The 16,727-nt window shown below is 43.0% G+C and overlaps 1 protein-coding gene across 1 annotated transcript in view; it reads left to right on the plus strand.

Annotated features, from left to right (window-relative positions):
• Positions 1–16,727, plus strand: part of SMS (spermine synthase) — a 95,693-nt gene that overhangs the window by 38,265 nt on the left and 40,701 nt on the right. The window contains exons 3-7 of the mRNA XM_074994245.1: positions 8,693–8,786; positions 11,330–11,394; positions 13,509–13,684; positions 13,844–13,998; positions 15,828–15,917. Of these exons, the coding sequence (XP_074850346.1) occupies positions 8,693–8,786; positions 11,330–11,394; positions 13,509–13,684; positions 13,844–13,998; positions 15,828–15,917 (580 nt within the window). The remainder of the gene's footprint in view (positions 1–8,692; positions 8,787–11,329; positions 11,395–13,508; positions 13,685–13,843; positions 13,999–15,827; positions 15,918–16,727) is intronic.

Consider the following 16,727-nt stretch of genomic DNA (forward strand, 5'->3'; position numbering starts at 1 on the left):
TCTTGCTTTGATATCTCCTCCACTGTCTTTGTCAAGTATTTATAGAATAGCCCAATCTCTTCCTCCATGTTGTCCGACGTGGGCGCATACACCTGAATGACTGAGATGTTGAACAGTTTTGCTTCGAATCTCACTACCGTCATTCTTGTACTCACCAGTTTGTATCCTAATAATGCTCTTCTAGCTATTTTGCTAGGAAGGAATCCAACTCCTGCTTCATGCTTTGTTTTGTTTTCTGACCAAATGATTTTGCAATCGCATATTTCTCTTGATGCTGTCCAACGCATCTCTGCCAGTCCAAGTATATCGCATCAGTATCTCTACATGTCCTTCCGAAGCAGCTCTAATTTTCCAGTTGCCCACAGAGTTTGGATGTTCCGTGTTCCAATGGATAGCATATGTGTTAGCTGTAATTTTCTTTTAGTAGCCAACTTATCAACCCAACTCCGATCGCTCGATTGGTATCGCGGACCTTGTTTATCCGGGTGATGTCCGAGCCGGAATCTTTTGTCATTTAGTTGTACTTGCATCAGATTGCATTCGTATTGTTGTTTTGACCATCAGCGCATCAACACACATCTGATCAACCCTCCTCCTTCATCCAGGCTTGGGACTGGCATGGAGCTCATAGAGGCTTCATGGCGGAGTTGCATAACATTGGGTATTTCTTAAATCCTTAGTTTTCCCATCTTTATAATTAAAATACTGATTGTGCAGGAGTGTTGGCATTCTTTCACTTGTGTTAAATACTCTGAGGTCCAGTGGGATGTGGTACATGTGCAAAGTTTAATTTAAAATCATACCAGCAAAATGTCTTTACAAGGGTGTCCAGAAAATGGCTTCTGCCCCCTTCCCTGTTATGAGGAATACCTAAACAATAGGAGACACTATTTTAAAAGTTACTTGCAAAACCTTTAGGCTGCTTTATGATATTCAAATAAGGCCTGAAGGGGGGACGGGCTGTGTGTGTGTGTATGTGTGAGAGAGAGAGAGAGAGAGAGATGTTTTATCTCTCTCCTCTCTGCCCCGTAGTCCCTCCAAAAAAGAACTCTGGTTTTATTGTAGAGATCTTCATTATGTTTTGCTTTCTCTGAACTTACAATTGAAGGGAAAGAGGACTGAATCCTTAGCAAGGCAGACTCCTCTTTCCTAAAATGTAAATGCAGGGGAGGGAGAATGTCGGGACAAAAGCTGAGCCAGCCTAGCCTTTTAAATGCAGAGTGGCAGGGGGTCTGTGGGGTTGGTGGGGGCATGGGGCAGAGTGGTTATTTCCAGCAGTTACTCAGTTACCAGATTCCTCACTCTTTATCATCCTTAGGAGTGACACCTTGAAACTTCTCAAATAATGTGAGTAATTACAGGCCTGACACAAGGCCATTTGGAGTTGCTGAAATGTTTTTCTTTGATTTCATTGAGCTTTAGATACTGATCTGGTGAGATGTGGTATTAAGAGTCTGGGTTAGATTCTGCTCCCATTAATCATGACTTCAGTGGGGTTATGTTAGTGAGTGTGTCTGATTAAAAGACAAATGAATAAAAAAAACAATCTTTAAGTGAAAGGATTCGAGCCTAGTTATTCCCTTTTGTTTGCCTCACCTACTCAGATCTAATTTAATACTGGCAAACATTTTGCTTCCTTCTCTTTAGTCTTTTTTTTTTTTTTTTTTTTTTTAATAAAAGAAAACCAAGCAGGTTGTGATGGGAGCCACTTTTTGCTTACTACAGTTTGATCTTTCACTGATCTGTCAAAAAATGTCACGCTCACAGGACTTCTCATTCCCTGTGCCAGCTGAAGAAAGCATTCTGGTCGGATGGTGGGTGGTGAACGCTGTTTTCTCTCATTTTTTTCCATCTGTAGGCAGAATAAATTTTCTTATGTGCACCACCAGTCAAAACACATCTTGTGGGCTGAGGGCACTCTGTTAATCAACTGGGCGGCATTTGATCTCTTTTGGGTGGCCATCCAAGCACACAGCTTACAGGGGACGCTGGAGGTGAAACTAGCCGGTGGTGATGGAAACTGGTCTTGGCAGTGTAGATAAAACCCACAAAAAGAGAACACTTATCTGAGGAGCAAATAAACATGCACAGTACAGTAACTGTTTTTGATTTTGCCGAGTCTGGCTGGGGTAGCTAACAAAATTTATGACTGAAGCCTTGGGCTCTTGGTGTCCAGACTGATGTTAGAGGGTTTTTTTCCCCACACATATCAATTGTGGTGGTTTAACTATATCTGTTTCCACACCTGCTTATTATACTGGCATGGATCATTTTAAATTGGATTTGGCATAATGTAATAAACAAGTAAATCTATAAGCAGTAGGGGGTTCCATCTGTTTAGCTAAGCCAGTGGTTCCCACACATTTAGGCATCATGCCCCCCTTTTTGATTTTTGAGAAACCCTCATGCCCCCCGACTTTTTTACCATCATCCAGCCCGCCTTTTAACAGAAAGTCAATTAATAGTTTAAAATAAACATAAAAACTTGATATAAAATGTTGTTTAAAATTAAAAACAAGCACAAATAGCTTTTCTTGACCCCTTGCGGGCCACCAGAGCTGACCGTGAGAGCCGCCTGAGACCTGTGCTGCCAGAGCCACCTGCCTGAGCCTTGTACCGCTGAGGCCAGCTGCCTGCCACCTGCCTGAGTCCCGCCGACCCTCCAGCCCAAGCCGCAGGCGAGCTGCCCAAGTCACCTGCCCAAGCCCCATGCGGCCAGGGCTATCTGCCTGATTGCCATCCCAAGCTGCCCGAGCCCCACGCTGGCAGCCCGAGCCTCCTGAGCCCCCCGTTGCTGGGGCCAGCTACCTGCCTGCCAGCCTGAGCCGCCCAAGACCTGCACTGCTGGGACCAGCTGCCAGCCCAAGCTGCCTGAGACCTGCGGTGCCACAGCCAGCTGCTCAAGCACCCCAAGTCCTACAAGCTGGCCAGCTGCCTGAGCCCCGTGAGCTGCCTGCCCAAGCCCTTCCCATTCCACAAAGCCAGGCACCACCAGCCCTACGCACTTACCCCTTCACCTTCACCTGAGCGAGGCATCAGCAGCCTTTCATCTAATCCCATCCTCCTCCAGCCCACACTCATTTATTTTTGCTGGAGGCAGCTAGCTCCACGTGGGTCTTTGCTGGCTGCCTGCTTTTTATAATGGCTGCACCAGATCACCCATGTAAAATGGCAGGGTCTGAGAGCGAGAAGCAAGGGCCGGCTCTTTCTTCAGATGGGGGGAATGGTGGGGGGCACTAGGTCGCCCCCCCCCCAGGGAAACCATGGGCTAAGCAGATTTAAAACCTGCTTCAGTTAAACTGGTGCAACTTGCCTTTAGGAAAAAAGGCTCATAGTATCTTCTGGTTAGAGGAAGAGAGTATGGGCTAGATTTACAGGTTGAATTAGGGACCTTTTGTTCTGCATGACAGCAGTCTTCCACTCTTATAAATCCCAGAATATCCTGTGGTAACAGTTAAAATAATAGACACCATCCGCATAGATCTAGAAAATCCTGTTGTAACAGTTAAAATAATAAATAGATACAATCTACATAGATCTAGAAAAACATCTGCTGTATATTCTAATACCTGCAATAAAATGAACTAACCTTGCCATTATCTTCTTATCTGAAAAACAAAATAGAACAAGAAAACCCACACAATGTATGAGTGTATCAAGGGAGGGGTGAGCAAACTTTTTACATCCTCTCTCCCTTTTTGTCCCTTCAGTTAGCTAGGGCCCCCCAACCTGTCTGATAAAATCCAAACCAATGTCAATTTCTGTTACGTTCATATGGGGGGGAAAATAAAACCTTTTGGCATGTGCCAGTCTATGTGAGGCAGCAACATAAACTGCAGTAGTGCAAGGATAATGCACACAATGGGAGAGAGGATACTCTCTGTACGGATCCAGGCAAAGCCTCTTTGGAGAGCCTGCCTTACCATCTTCCCCAAGCCCTCCCACAGGCAGCTATTAAAACAAAACAAAACAAAATCACTCAAGGGCTGTTTAAAGAGCCCTCCCAACTCCAGGAGTCCCAGGTAGGTCATCTTACTGTTTCAAGAGCCTGGCTCAGTTTAAGGGAAACCCCCTGCCCCTCAAAAACCAACAGCTCCCTGCTGTTTAAAGAGCTAGCATGCCACTTCCCCCGCTTTGCAGCCCCACTGGGCAGCCTTTTAAAGTTAAACAAAAGGTCAACATAATTGCACTGTAGTGCAGGGGGAGCAGTAGCCTGGACTCTCAGGAAGCTGAAACAAGGGGCTTTCCTGATAAAAGCACACATCTCTTACCCCCACTCAGATGCCTTTGCAAAACGTGAGAGGGGGACCAGAAATTATGCTGACCCTCTGCTGCCTGCCTCCCTGTCCCTGCGGTCTCTGCTGTCAGCACTGCACAGGGAAGCTGAGTCAAGAGAGGCTGCAGGGAGGCAATAGAGGGCCCCAATATGCTGGGGGCGGGGGCGGAACCAGAAATGAAGCTGGCCTCTGCCAGTGGCAGAGACCAAGGGGGCAGGGAGGCAGGCAGTGCAGTACACAAGCACAGCACGGTTGTGTACAGAAGCTCTGGGGAGGCACTGGAGGGTCCTCATAGGGGTGTAGGGAGCTGATTGAACTGCTTCCCCCCTCCTTTTGAACTTTTGTGCACGCCCTAGTTGCATACTCCTGCACTAAGGAAGTACTTCCAGCAGCTCGGAAATGAGCAACGTTGGAGGTTAAACATCGCAATTGTTAACCTGTAATGCAGCTATGCAGTGCCTCACTCAGGCTGGAAATTGAAATTACAGGGGGAATTTGAGTAGAAAAAGTGGCTATCCAAATTAATAATTTGCCAATGGTAAGTGAAATAGCTGCAGTTGTTACAGTATGGGGATAAACTTTAAAAATGGCCCATTTATTAGCACTACATTCTCTGGCACCAATGTCAAAGCATGGGTTTAGTGCAGAACAGGAAGAGTACCCCCTAGCAACATGTTCTAGTTCTAGGGGTGGTGGTTAGGGTTTGGTTTGAATCCATTGACTTAAAAAGTCAGTGGGAATATTTCCATTCAAGTAGAGGAAGAACCTTTCTCATCTGGTTCCCTCGGGACCTGACCTGTGCCAAACGAAAAAGAGAATTTTCTGGACCATAGGAGGTCGTCATTGTCTAACGCATTACCAACGCTTCCACTGCTTACTGGACTCTCAGAAGACATTTAGGAGTAAAGTACGATTAAATAACAGCACAGAACACTGAGAGCTAGGACTGGTGGCTGGAAACAGACTTTGAGACTCGATGAAACTTGGCCACACTCATGACAAGTGGTTGTCTGGCTAACTAAAATCATACCGAATTAGGGATATTGCCGGTTGGGAGAGTTCCAAATTAGAGAGGTTCAGCCTATGTTTGATCAAAAACCATGTAATGTCCTGGACTGAAAACATTGTACATACCTATAGAGCTAGCCAATAGTATACTTGGGTAAGTGTGCTTTATTAAAATTCCTTTGTATAGTGGAGAGTGTCCAGCTACTGGAACAAGGTGTCATGCAGTGTTTCGCATCAGTGCTTGACTAACCAGCCAGGGTTTTGTCTGTCATGTGCACAGAGTACCCCATAAGAAACAAACCAAAAGAAAGGGATATACATGCTTTTTGGGACATGGATGCATAAAGGTTAGAGAATAGTATTGGCAACCATGTGTAGAACTGGTTTGGGGAAAAGGGAAGAAAAGATCACAGATCCTTTCTGGTCACTGATATCTTTTGCTCAAACTACAGCAAAGTTTGCTTTGCTAGAAGCAGTCTCTGCCAGATCCTAGTCGTTTCACTCATGAAATAAACACTACTCCAAAGTTTCCTGGCTTTGGTTTCTTCTATAGTGGTTTTGTACACGGGAATGCTATAGGGTGTTGAACCTCGCAAAACACCAGCTCTTAGCCCTAAACACTCCACCCGCATTAATGCTTGAGGATGCCCAAGTAATACTGGAGGAGGAGAAGGGGACATTCTTGTGGGCTGGGTCTGCCATGTAGGAATGGCTGGGGGAAAAGATGGTGGAGCTGAAGAGAATAGCTAGGGAGTGCAGAAGAAAGCTCAATTGCAGTGGCAATGTTTTCTCTAAAAATAAATGGTATAACTCAGTTGGCTGTAGCTATTGTACGTATTTCTGGACGCCAAAGGAAACCTCACTGTACATGCATTGCTATTGCTCACGTCCATCAGTGCACAGAGCTTATAACTAACTTCTTGTATTGAGCATTGTTGTTAACATTTTACCATGGTATTGATGCAGAAGTAAGAACCAAATCATTATTATTAGAACAAAGTACTCATGAGTGCCTTTTCTCCTAACAAAGGGGTAATGTGGCAGTGTTTCTAAGCTGACAGAACACCGTCCTGGTGCCTAAGGTAATCTTATAATTTTAAGACAAACATGACTCTATGGCCGCGTCTACACGTGCACGCTACTTCGAAGTAGCGGCGCCAACTTCGAAATAGTGCCCGTCACGGCTACACGTGTTGGGCGCTATTTCGAAGTTGAAATCCACGTTAGGCGGCGAGACGTTGAAGTCGCTAACCCCATGAGGGGATCGGAATAGCTCCCTACTTCGATGTTCAACGTCGAAGTAGGGAACGTGTAGACGATCCGCTTCCCGCAACATCGAAATAGCGGGGTCCTCCATGGCGGCCATCAGCTGAGGGGTTGAGAGACGCGCTCTCTCCAGCCCCTGTGAGGCTCTATGGTCACCATGTGCAGCAGCCCGTAGCCCAGGGCTTTTGGCTGATGCTGTTGCAGCTGGGGATCCATGCTGCATGCACAGGGTCTGCAACTAGTTGTCGGCTCTATGTATCTTGTGCTGTTTAGTGCAAGTGTGTCTGGGAGGGGCCCTTTAAGGGAACGGCTTGCTGTTGAGTCCGCCCTGTGACCCTGTCTGCAGCTGTTCCTGGCACCCTTATTTCGATGTGTGCTACTTTGGCGTGTAGACATTCCCTCGCAGCGCCTATTTCGATGTGGTGCTGCCCAACGTCGACGTTGACGTTGCCAGCCCTGGAGGACGTGTAGACGTTATTCATCGAAATAGACTATTTCGATGTCGCTACATCAAAATAAGTTATTTCGATGTAGCGTGCACGTGTAGACGTAGACTATCTGTCACATCGCTGTTTCTCTACTTTCCTCCATTGGACTGCACTAGCAAGCTGCTTATTATGTGGAATTAATTTACTAGGTAGTAGGAAGACGTTCTTTAGTTTTCGCTGGCATTAGTTTACAGATATCTCCCATTTAGTCTTAAACGTTAATAAAATAAAAAAGATCTTTGGTAGACTGTTTCTGAAACTACCTGGTTCAGAGGGAATACCACAAAATCTGCATATTTTAAAATATACTTTTTAGAAATTACTGTATTTTTTGTTAAAATACCCCAAAGTACATCCTTCTCCTTTATCCGGTGGTCCTGTAAGAGAGACCTTGGTGGACTGAGACTTCACAGACCATCTCTTAAAGGTGCTGGAGTTGCACTGTAAAGGCCTTATCTTTGCTATTAAAAAAAAAAAAAAAGTTGAAACCCATCCGCTATATTGTAGTGCTCATATCAAAAGCAAAATGGCTTATTGATGGCCTGTAAAATAGAGCAAGTGGGTTTTGTTGTTGATTCTGTGCCTGCCATCTTTGGCTTCTCCTTTTTTAATTTTTACAGTAATCACTTTAAAACTTTCCTAAATGTAAACTTGAAGAAATTAGGCGCCTGCTCTTATTTAATACTTATTGGCTACGTCTACACTATCCCCAAACTTCAAAATGGCCATTTCGAAGTTTACTAATGAAGCGCTGAAATGCATATTGAGCATTTCATTAGCATGCGGGCGGCCGCGGTGCTTCGAAATTGACGCGGCTCGTCCAGACAGGGCTCCTTTTTGAAAGGACCCCTCCTACTTTGAAGTCGCCTTATTCCTATGAGCTGATGGGAATAAGGGGACTTCAAAGTAGGCAGGGTCCTTTCGAAAAGCAGCCCCATTGGGACGAGCCATGCGACGGCGAGGCGCGTCAATTTCGAAGCGCCGCAGCCACCCGCATGCTAATGAAGCGCTGAATATGCATTTCAGCACTTCATTAGTAAACTTCGAAATGGCCATTTGAATGGCCATTTCGAAGTTTGGGGCTAGTGTAGACACGGCCATTATGTCACTTAATTGTTTGTGGTGATCTATTCCCTGCCTTGTGCTCCCTCCTCCATAAAATATGCTTTTTATTTCTTATAAATAATCATTAATCTCTTAACATGAAAACTGTCTGAATTGGCTGTGGTAGTTTCTGTAAGTTCTCTTGAAGCAAAAGAGAAGAGAATAACTATTTTCTGAAACTTGTTTTATTTTTAAATGTTTAACTGTCTAAAGAGATTTCTCATAGTCAAGGAATACAGCATGATGAGCAGTGTAATTTCCCTCTTATGTTTGTGTTGGTTGTACTGTTTTATAAACTGGTTGTGTGTGTTTTTTTTTAAAAGGTGAGTTGTATGGTCCTTACATGGTGGCTGCCATTTCCCTGGCAAAGCTATTTGTTGTTCATTTTATGAAAGGAATGGCAATAGAAGATCATTTGTTGACTGCGGAGTTGGAAAAGTCAATCTTTGGAATTTCATTTTATTAAGAAATAGTTAGGTTTTTTTTCTCTTGGTAAACCACAAAGTTATGAAGAAATGAATTCCTAATCACTACAACTTTGCTTTGTAGTTTTTCCAACCTGAGAATTTACCCGCACGGATTAGTATTGGTGGATCTGCAGATCTACAGTGATGATGTGAGTGGAAAAGATGAAAGTGATCATGTAAGTATGCCTTATTAGCTAAGCATGCATTAGTCTTTTCAAAACATGGAGAGGAAATCCTTTCAGCTTCTTTGAGTATGTTGGCTTGGATCCTATTATAGGTACATACATTCACAAGATCTAAGTCTTTTGAATAGCAGTGACTGTTGGGGCCAGCTATATGCCTCCTTTTGATCTATAGTGAAGTAGCTGCCAGCCTTCCGTCCCCTCTTACCATCTGTGGCAATATAATTGAATTGTGGTGTCCGACCCAGTACCTCTTACACTACATCTACACTGCAGCAGAAAGTCAATTTAAGCTACACAGCTTCAGCTCTGTGAAGGTACAGCATCTGTAGCTACGTTATTAAGTCAAGTCACTGTAGGCCTGTACCACAGGGCCATTACCTTCCCTTACTCTTCTTGTCTGGGGTAGAGTCACAGGGTTGACAGGAGAGCAGTCTGCAGTCGATTTGGCAGGCCTTCATTAGACCGCTGGTGGATCAGTCTCTGAATGTCAGTCTGGGCTGTAGCATAGATGGAGCCTCAGCATTGTCTAAATCTTCTACCTGACTGAGACTTCGAGCACCTCATTTTGCACTGGAAAAAAAAGAAACTACTTGCTCTGGAGCTTTCAAGTACTTTGCTTTACTCTTCTCTCTGTGTACTTGCTGTATCATAGTAATAGAACTAAGTCTTTCAGGTTGTCTTTTTGTGGCCATCTGAGGCTGCTTTAAAAGGTCAGGACACTTTATCTAGAATTTAGATCACCAGATGGGTAGTGTGAAGGTCCACTCCACCTGGGTACAAACAGTGTCTTTTGCCTGTTTCAGGGTTATCTGAAGGCCGCAGTGTGGAGTGACCCACTGATTTTTGTCAAGCTACATACCCTTAAATTAGCATCCAGTTCAGCTGCCAAGTTTGAACGAGCAGTTCAGATGACCTGTCTTATGTCCTAACGCTGCATTGGAGAATTGGCTACCTTTTTACTTAGCAAGATAGCTTGTGTATGTCCATGTGATCCTTGGTCTCCAGGCTGATACTGCCAACAAATGTGCCAGTTGTGATCATTGCTGTCATGTGACTAATATTCACTAGGAATTGGTCTAATTTCACATCATCATAAAGTTGACCACGTTTATTGGTAGCGTACAAGTGAAAAGGTGTGTGCCTCATTACTTCTCTCTTCAGATTCCCAATGTAATAGGGTATGTAAACTTTGCTCTGATAGGGCCAGGATCAGGGTGGGATGTGTGCACTAAGGTGCCAGTCATGCATATGAGGAGGAACCTGAAGTCAGCATGGGGGAAGCCGAGAGAATGGAGTGGTTCCTGAAGCATTAGGAAGATGCTCCCCATGCCAAAGATCCTGTTCCCGCCCTCAAGCTCTGCAAGGAATCAGGTGTACCTCAGGGGGAACACAGGAGGGAGAGACTGGCTTGGCTACCTGGTCAAGAGTTCCATAAAGCTGCTACCCAGGCACCCTAAGATAATGTGGTGCTATAGAACTCTTCAAACTTAGGCTCAAGCCTAACCCCTTCTTTCTGTCTCAACACAACTTGTGCTAACCCAGTGTTTGGGTCCAAGCTCTCAGGATGCTAGGGGGAGTGCAGAGAGTCCAAGCCTGAGTCGACACAGGATCCAGGATTTGAGCTGTGTTTCTTGGCGGGGTAGAGAGATACCAATGGGCTTGAGCTTTGGGAGTCCACCAAAGGCATTCCGTGCTCCCATGTACCCACTTCCTTTGTTCTCTCTGTAATCAAGTGAGGCAATCACTCAAGGTTTCCCATGTTGCACCATGAACCAAGAGCTAGAATGGCAAAATGTTGAGAAGGTGCTAGGAAATCTGGGTGGCTGGGCTCAGGCGCACTTAATGCTGTGTAGATGCTGGTTGTGAATTTCATAATTCTGAACTGGGGTAGCAAATGAGTGTAAATAAACATTCAAGCCCGACAGTAACAAAGCCAGGGTGCCCTAACTGGAGTTGTATTACACCTCAGCTTTTGCATCAGATGTTGTACCTAGTAATTAAACACCTCTAGCTGGCTGGGTCAGCTGACTGGGACTTTTGGGGCTATAAAATTTGAAGCGTGGACACCCGTGCTGCATGTTCTCAGCTGTGCAAGGCTGATTCATGCCAGCTGACTTGGTGCGGGGGCTTGGGTTGCTAGGCTGTGTCATTGCAGTATAGGTGTCTGGCTTAGGCTACAGCTTGAATCCTGGAACCCTCTCAGCTCAACCCTTGCAGCCTAGAGCCTCCCACCCCGAGCTGAACTAGAAGCCTAACTCCTGTTAAACAGCCCTGCAGCCTAAGCCTGGCAAGCCCAAGTCAAATGGCATGGGCCAGTTGCCAGTGTCTGCCTGCAGGAGAGACATGCCCTCAGAGGCTGGGGCCGGGACAGGACAGACTTCGGAGTGGCAATTTGTCATGGCAACCTAGCTCTATAGGTGCCACAGGGAGACTCTTCTTATTCCTAATATAACACTATTTCACATTACTGTATGGCGAGTGGGGAAATATATTTCTACCCTTTATAAACTCGGCATCTTTCATGTTTCTTACAGCTACTAAGTAAGATAGAAGAAAGAATGAAAGAGTTGTTTCACAGCAGTATCAAAAGGGTAAAGCGGTAGGTTGTTTTTAATGTACGATCACTTTTAACTTGATGGACCTTTATCTTGACGTTCAAAATGAGTCAAATCCTGTGCTGCTAAAACAGCTGCCAGTAGGGCCTAGTTCTTATGAAGCTGTGGAATCCCTTTTGATTTACACAGAATTTGGTTAAGCATTTTTGGTCCTGTAGTAGATGGTAGCATGGATGTACCTTTTGATTTACTGTAAATTTTTGTTTCTCATCCTCCCATTTATTGAAATGGTTATGTGTAGTAAACACATTCTTTTATAATTATTTGAAAAATTCATATGGCATTTAACTTCTACAATAAATATCTGCTTGAAGAAACACTGTCAAGAATGGTAGGCATATATATATATATTTTATATGTAGTAGACTCCACCTGACTTTTCCAGTGAAATATTTTTATTTCCCAGACACATCCTATTGTTCCCTCTAGAAAAAATAAGCAACCCTGTCATAACGTATCAATAGTCAGCTATCAAGTTTGGTAGAATTTGTCAGGAAACTCACTTTCTAAGGGGCTATTAAAGTTACAGTAATAAATTACTGCCATTTACAAACAGAGAGAGAGAGAGTTAGACTGTCTCTCTTTTTTTTTTTTTTCATCTGAGCATGTCTCTGCTGTTTCAGTACCTGTAAGTGCTGTTGTTTTGTTTCAGAACTGATAAATATGGGAATCTAGAATAAAGAAAATGTATGAAATATTTTCATAAGCACTGAGTTGAATTAAACAAAAATGGCAAAAATATAATTTTATTTGTCCAGTGTTTTGACATGCTCAAATCGTGAGGCTATCTTGTCAATGTGTGTCTGTTTTACAAGGACTGAAAGTCTTGCACACTCCAAGGAAAACAGTGAGAAATTGCCATTTCTGATTTTTTTTTCCTTTTCATATTTGTGCTTGTTTCTCCCACCAAGGTCTGCCACCTAGTGTCTTCCAGAAAGTATAATTCTATTTTTTTTTCTTTTAGAATCACTGGAAATTCAAAAGATGATTTTCAGAAAGATTAATTCTCCTAAACAGGAAATAAATCAGCCTTGAGACTGTCTTGTACAGAAGCATAACTAAGGCATTTTGATCTGCTTGTGCCTCCTTAAAAATGAACATTGAAAGTGAATTTGTCTTTTTAAAGCTAACTCATTTTCTAAAAGTAAACTGACACTAGATTAAGAAATTGTAATATGACTTACTGGATTCATCCAATTTTGAGGCCACATATCTGAGCCAGATTTTCAGAAGTTAATGCAGGTTCTGGTGGAAATAACCAAATGTGTTTCACATCTACATTAAAAATAAAGACAGACTGCTTAAACTTGTTTTGTGTCTCTTTATCCCTGTTCTACATTTGTATCATTTATTTTCAAGTTCTAGTTTCAGAATAAGTGTCTGCACAAATCATGTTAGGGAGAATGAAAGACCGATTCACGGATGGAAATGCGAGAATAGTGCTAAATTAACATATCACTACCCAGATTATCTGTAAACTCTCACAATCCTTGTATATTTGACTTCTAGCTAAAATATTTAAAATTACCTTCTTGAGCCTTACACACAATTTGATAGTGCAATCTTACTGAAGATAAAAAATGAAAATCGTATTTGCAAACTTTTATTTTTTGTATGAATGCTATTTGGATTCTGTTTTCTTGTGAAATCTGAGATAACCATGTTTTTGAATAGGTGTCAACTATGCTCAGTTGCATACTACAGTTTGAACCTTTCTAGTCCAACAACGTGCATAATCTGGCATGATTTTAGTTAGCTGGATGACCACTTATTGTGGGGGTAGCCAAGTTTCCAGTGGTCCCATAAAGTCTGTTTACAGCCACCAGTCCTGGGTCTCAGTGTTCTGTGCTGCTGTTTAGCTTTAATTTATTCCTGAATGTCTTCTAAGAGGCCAGTAAGCAGTGGAAGTGTTGATAAAGCTGCTAGACAATATTGACCTCCCGTGGTCTGGCAAATTCTCTTGTTCTGGACCAGTCAGATTTTCAGTGTGCCAGATGAGAGGTTCAATCTGTACTGTAGTCCTCACGATGATAAAATGTTAAGTACTAAGGGGGTTTGTTAATGAATTGTGAAGAGTTTTTGTTTTTCCCTTCCTTAGATTGCCTGCAATTGTGCGAGGAGAAGCCATTGACAGATATTGGCCCACAGCTGATGGCCGTTTGGTAGAGTATGACATAGATGAGGTTGTTTATGATGAAGATTCGCCTTATCAGAATATTAAAATTCTACATTCAAAACAGTTTGGGAATATTCTTATCCTCAGTGGGGATGTTAGTAAGTATGGTCACTTTACAATGCACTTTGGTCTGAAGCTGGAAGTCATTTGGATTTTTATTTTGTCAGAACACACCTTTTTTAGTTTCCCATTGATATTGTGATTAGTAGACTTAAACACGTAAAGCTTCTGACCAGCTTCTTCTTTGTTGCTTCCAGATCTGGCAGAGAGTGACCTGGCATATACACAAGCCATAATGGGCAGTGGTAAAGAAGACTTCAATGGGAAAGAAGTGCTTATCCTAGGAGGTGGAGATGGGGGTATACTGTATGAAATAGTCAAACTGAAACCAAAGATGGTCACCATGGTGGAGATATCCTTTCAGTAAATGACCATTCATTTGAATAAGAAAACATACCCTTCCTTTTGTACCTTGGGAACCTAAAGTTAAATGTCTCTTATATAGGGTGACCACCCCATATTGGGTGGGACGGTCCTGTATCTGGGATGCCAAAAAGGCATTGTGACTTATCTTTAAAAAGGGACTCATTGTCCCATATTTAGGCCACCCGCCCCCACTGGCCTTTTCCGCCCACAGCTACACAGGGCTTGGGGAGCTGCTGGGGGCTGCCACTTCCTGGGGATCACCGGCAGCTGATCCTTCTCCAGGGCTCCTTGGGGGTCGCTGTTGGCTGCCTCTTCCCTGGGGCTCCCAGGGAGCACTGGCAGCTGCAGCTTCCCGGGGCTCCAGTGCAGGGCCGGTGGCTGCCGTTTCCCCGGGGTTCCCAGGGAGTGCTGGCAGCTGCTGCCTCCTTCCAGGCTCCCTGGTGCTTGGTGGAGCCGGGAGGAGATGCCTCTCCCCCAAATCTCCCTCTCCTGTTTTTGGGACAGGGAGGTAGGGTCACCCTACTCTTATATGCATTTGTGTTGGGAGACTGGCTCTCTGTAAGCCAAAACGCCAGGAATGATTTTACCAGTCAGTGTAGCATGCAGACACATGGTGAATACAGATCATTATCAGGTGTTATAGGCCTAATTCCTCATGCAAATTGTAGTTCTCAGATAGCATTTCCTGCACTTCGAGCTGAATCCAGATTTCCTTGTTTTAGCTAACTTGCAGCTGCTGACATCAATGGGAAGGATTTCATTCTTGATGATGATAGCACATGGGTCAACCATATCCTCTATTTCAGATATAAGTTAAAGAAAATGATCCAAAGGCAGCTGTATAAATACAATTTCAACTTTCCATATTTTAGATCTGATTTGCTGTTAGCTACTGTACATAGCAAATTTCATTAGCTGTAAACCATTTTGTGGAAGCATTGCACTTTTAAAATGTATGTTAAACTATGGTGCCAACAATGCTGGTTGGAAAGAATTCTTTTGTAATATAAATACAGGTTGAACCTCTCTAATCCAGAACACTCTTGTCTAGCAACATCTGTAATCCATAATGATTTTAGTTAGCTGGATGGTCATTTATCATGGGAGTGGCCAAGTTTCCCATGGTCCTGTAAAGTTTGTTTATAGCCACTAGTCCTGGCTCTCAGTGTTCTGTGCAGTATCTCGCTCTAATTTACCCCCAGATATTTTCTCAGAGCCCAGTAAGCCATGGAAGTGTTGGTAATGTACTAGACCAGTGTGACTTAAACTATATTCCATGGAACACTGGTATTCCATGAACAGCTTACAGGCCTGCCATGAGCATACATATTTTCTGTTATTAAAACCAAATACAATGTTACTTTTTCATTTCTATGATACCTAATTAAATTACTTCCTTTTGTTTTTGCCATATGCATTGCTAGTTTTTTTTTTTTTAATTTATTTTGGCCTGACAAAATTTTTTGAAGAAAATTTTCATAGGTTTTCTAAATAAAAACTATTGTTTGGTGTTCCATGGCCTTAAAAGATCTAAGGAACACTGTACTAGACAATATTGACCTCCTGTGGTCTGGCAGATTCTCTCATTTGATTCTGATCAGGTTCCAAGGGTTCTCGATGAGAGAGGTTCAACTGATAATATTGTAAACCTCTTATTGAGGTTGGGAATTAATTCCTAAGCCTAGATGTTGCAGTAAATATATGCATTACTCTCCCGTCATAAGTTTAACTGTATCTTTCACTTAAAGAAAAGAAATCCCCAAACCGGTTAATAAAAGAGGAACAGATTTTAGAGCTCCTTAACCAAATTTAAACATTGACCAAATGGTGATTGATGGATGTAGAAAATTCATGCGTAAAACATGTGGAGATGTCTTAGACAATCTTAAAGGAGAATGCTATCAGGTAATCTGTGTGCTGCCTTCATTGCAAGTAACATTTACAAATGAAAATATTTCACAGGATCTAAATTTAGACCTGGCAATGTAATGTATATGTCATCTGACTTTTTAATGTTTTCTTTCCTTAATCCGTATCTGTATTTCCAAATCATTGTACAGTTTGTACCAGGAGGTTGTGTTCAAAACACTGATCCATTAATTTTGAATTATTTAACTCCCCACCCCCAGGCCCGTTCTGCTTTTTAATATTTGTAACCCACAGTTGGAATTCTAAACATGGAGCATATTAAGGAGTTTTGCCATTCACTATGCTTTGTTAGTAGATGAATGAAAATGGTTTAATATTAATATAAAAATAGAGAATGTTATCTAATAACTCCCAGTATAAACTGCCTGAGAAGTAATACAAATGATAGACCTAATTCAGTGGTAGTGCATCCTTCGGAATCTCACAGTCACATGTTTGGAGTTTTATTTTGGTTTTATCTGTGCTTTTACTTGTTTCAAATGTGTTGGCAAATCTGTGCATATGACTAAATATTGTAAAGGCCTACCACTGCTCATTGGAAAGAAGAAACTGGGTTACTGTGTATAACCAGTGTCTATCAGACCAGGTCTACTGGGTCATAGTTTTGTATTTTACCTGCAAGGTTCTCCTTCGAGAGTTGTCCTCCACTCCAGGCATCCCTATGCTCTTGCAGAGAGATTTTTGCAGCAGTGACCTTCCGTGTTGCTTGTGCACACTTGTGCTAGTTTGTCTCTTGACCCTCATCCCTCCCTGCCCCCGCCCCTCCCATGGTTTAAGCTGCTGCGT

Source organism: Carettochelys insculpta, chromosome 1, assembly GCF_033958435.1.
Source record: "Carettochelys insculpta isolate YL-2023 chromosome 1, ASM3395843v1, whole genome shotgun sequence".
NCBI classification, from domain to species: domain Eukaryota; kingdom Metazoa; phylum Chordata; order Testudines; family Carettochelyidae; genus Carettochelys; species Carettochelys insculpta.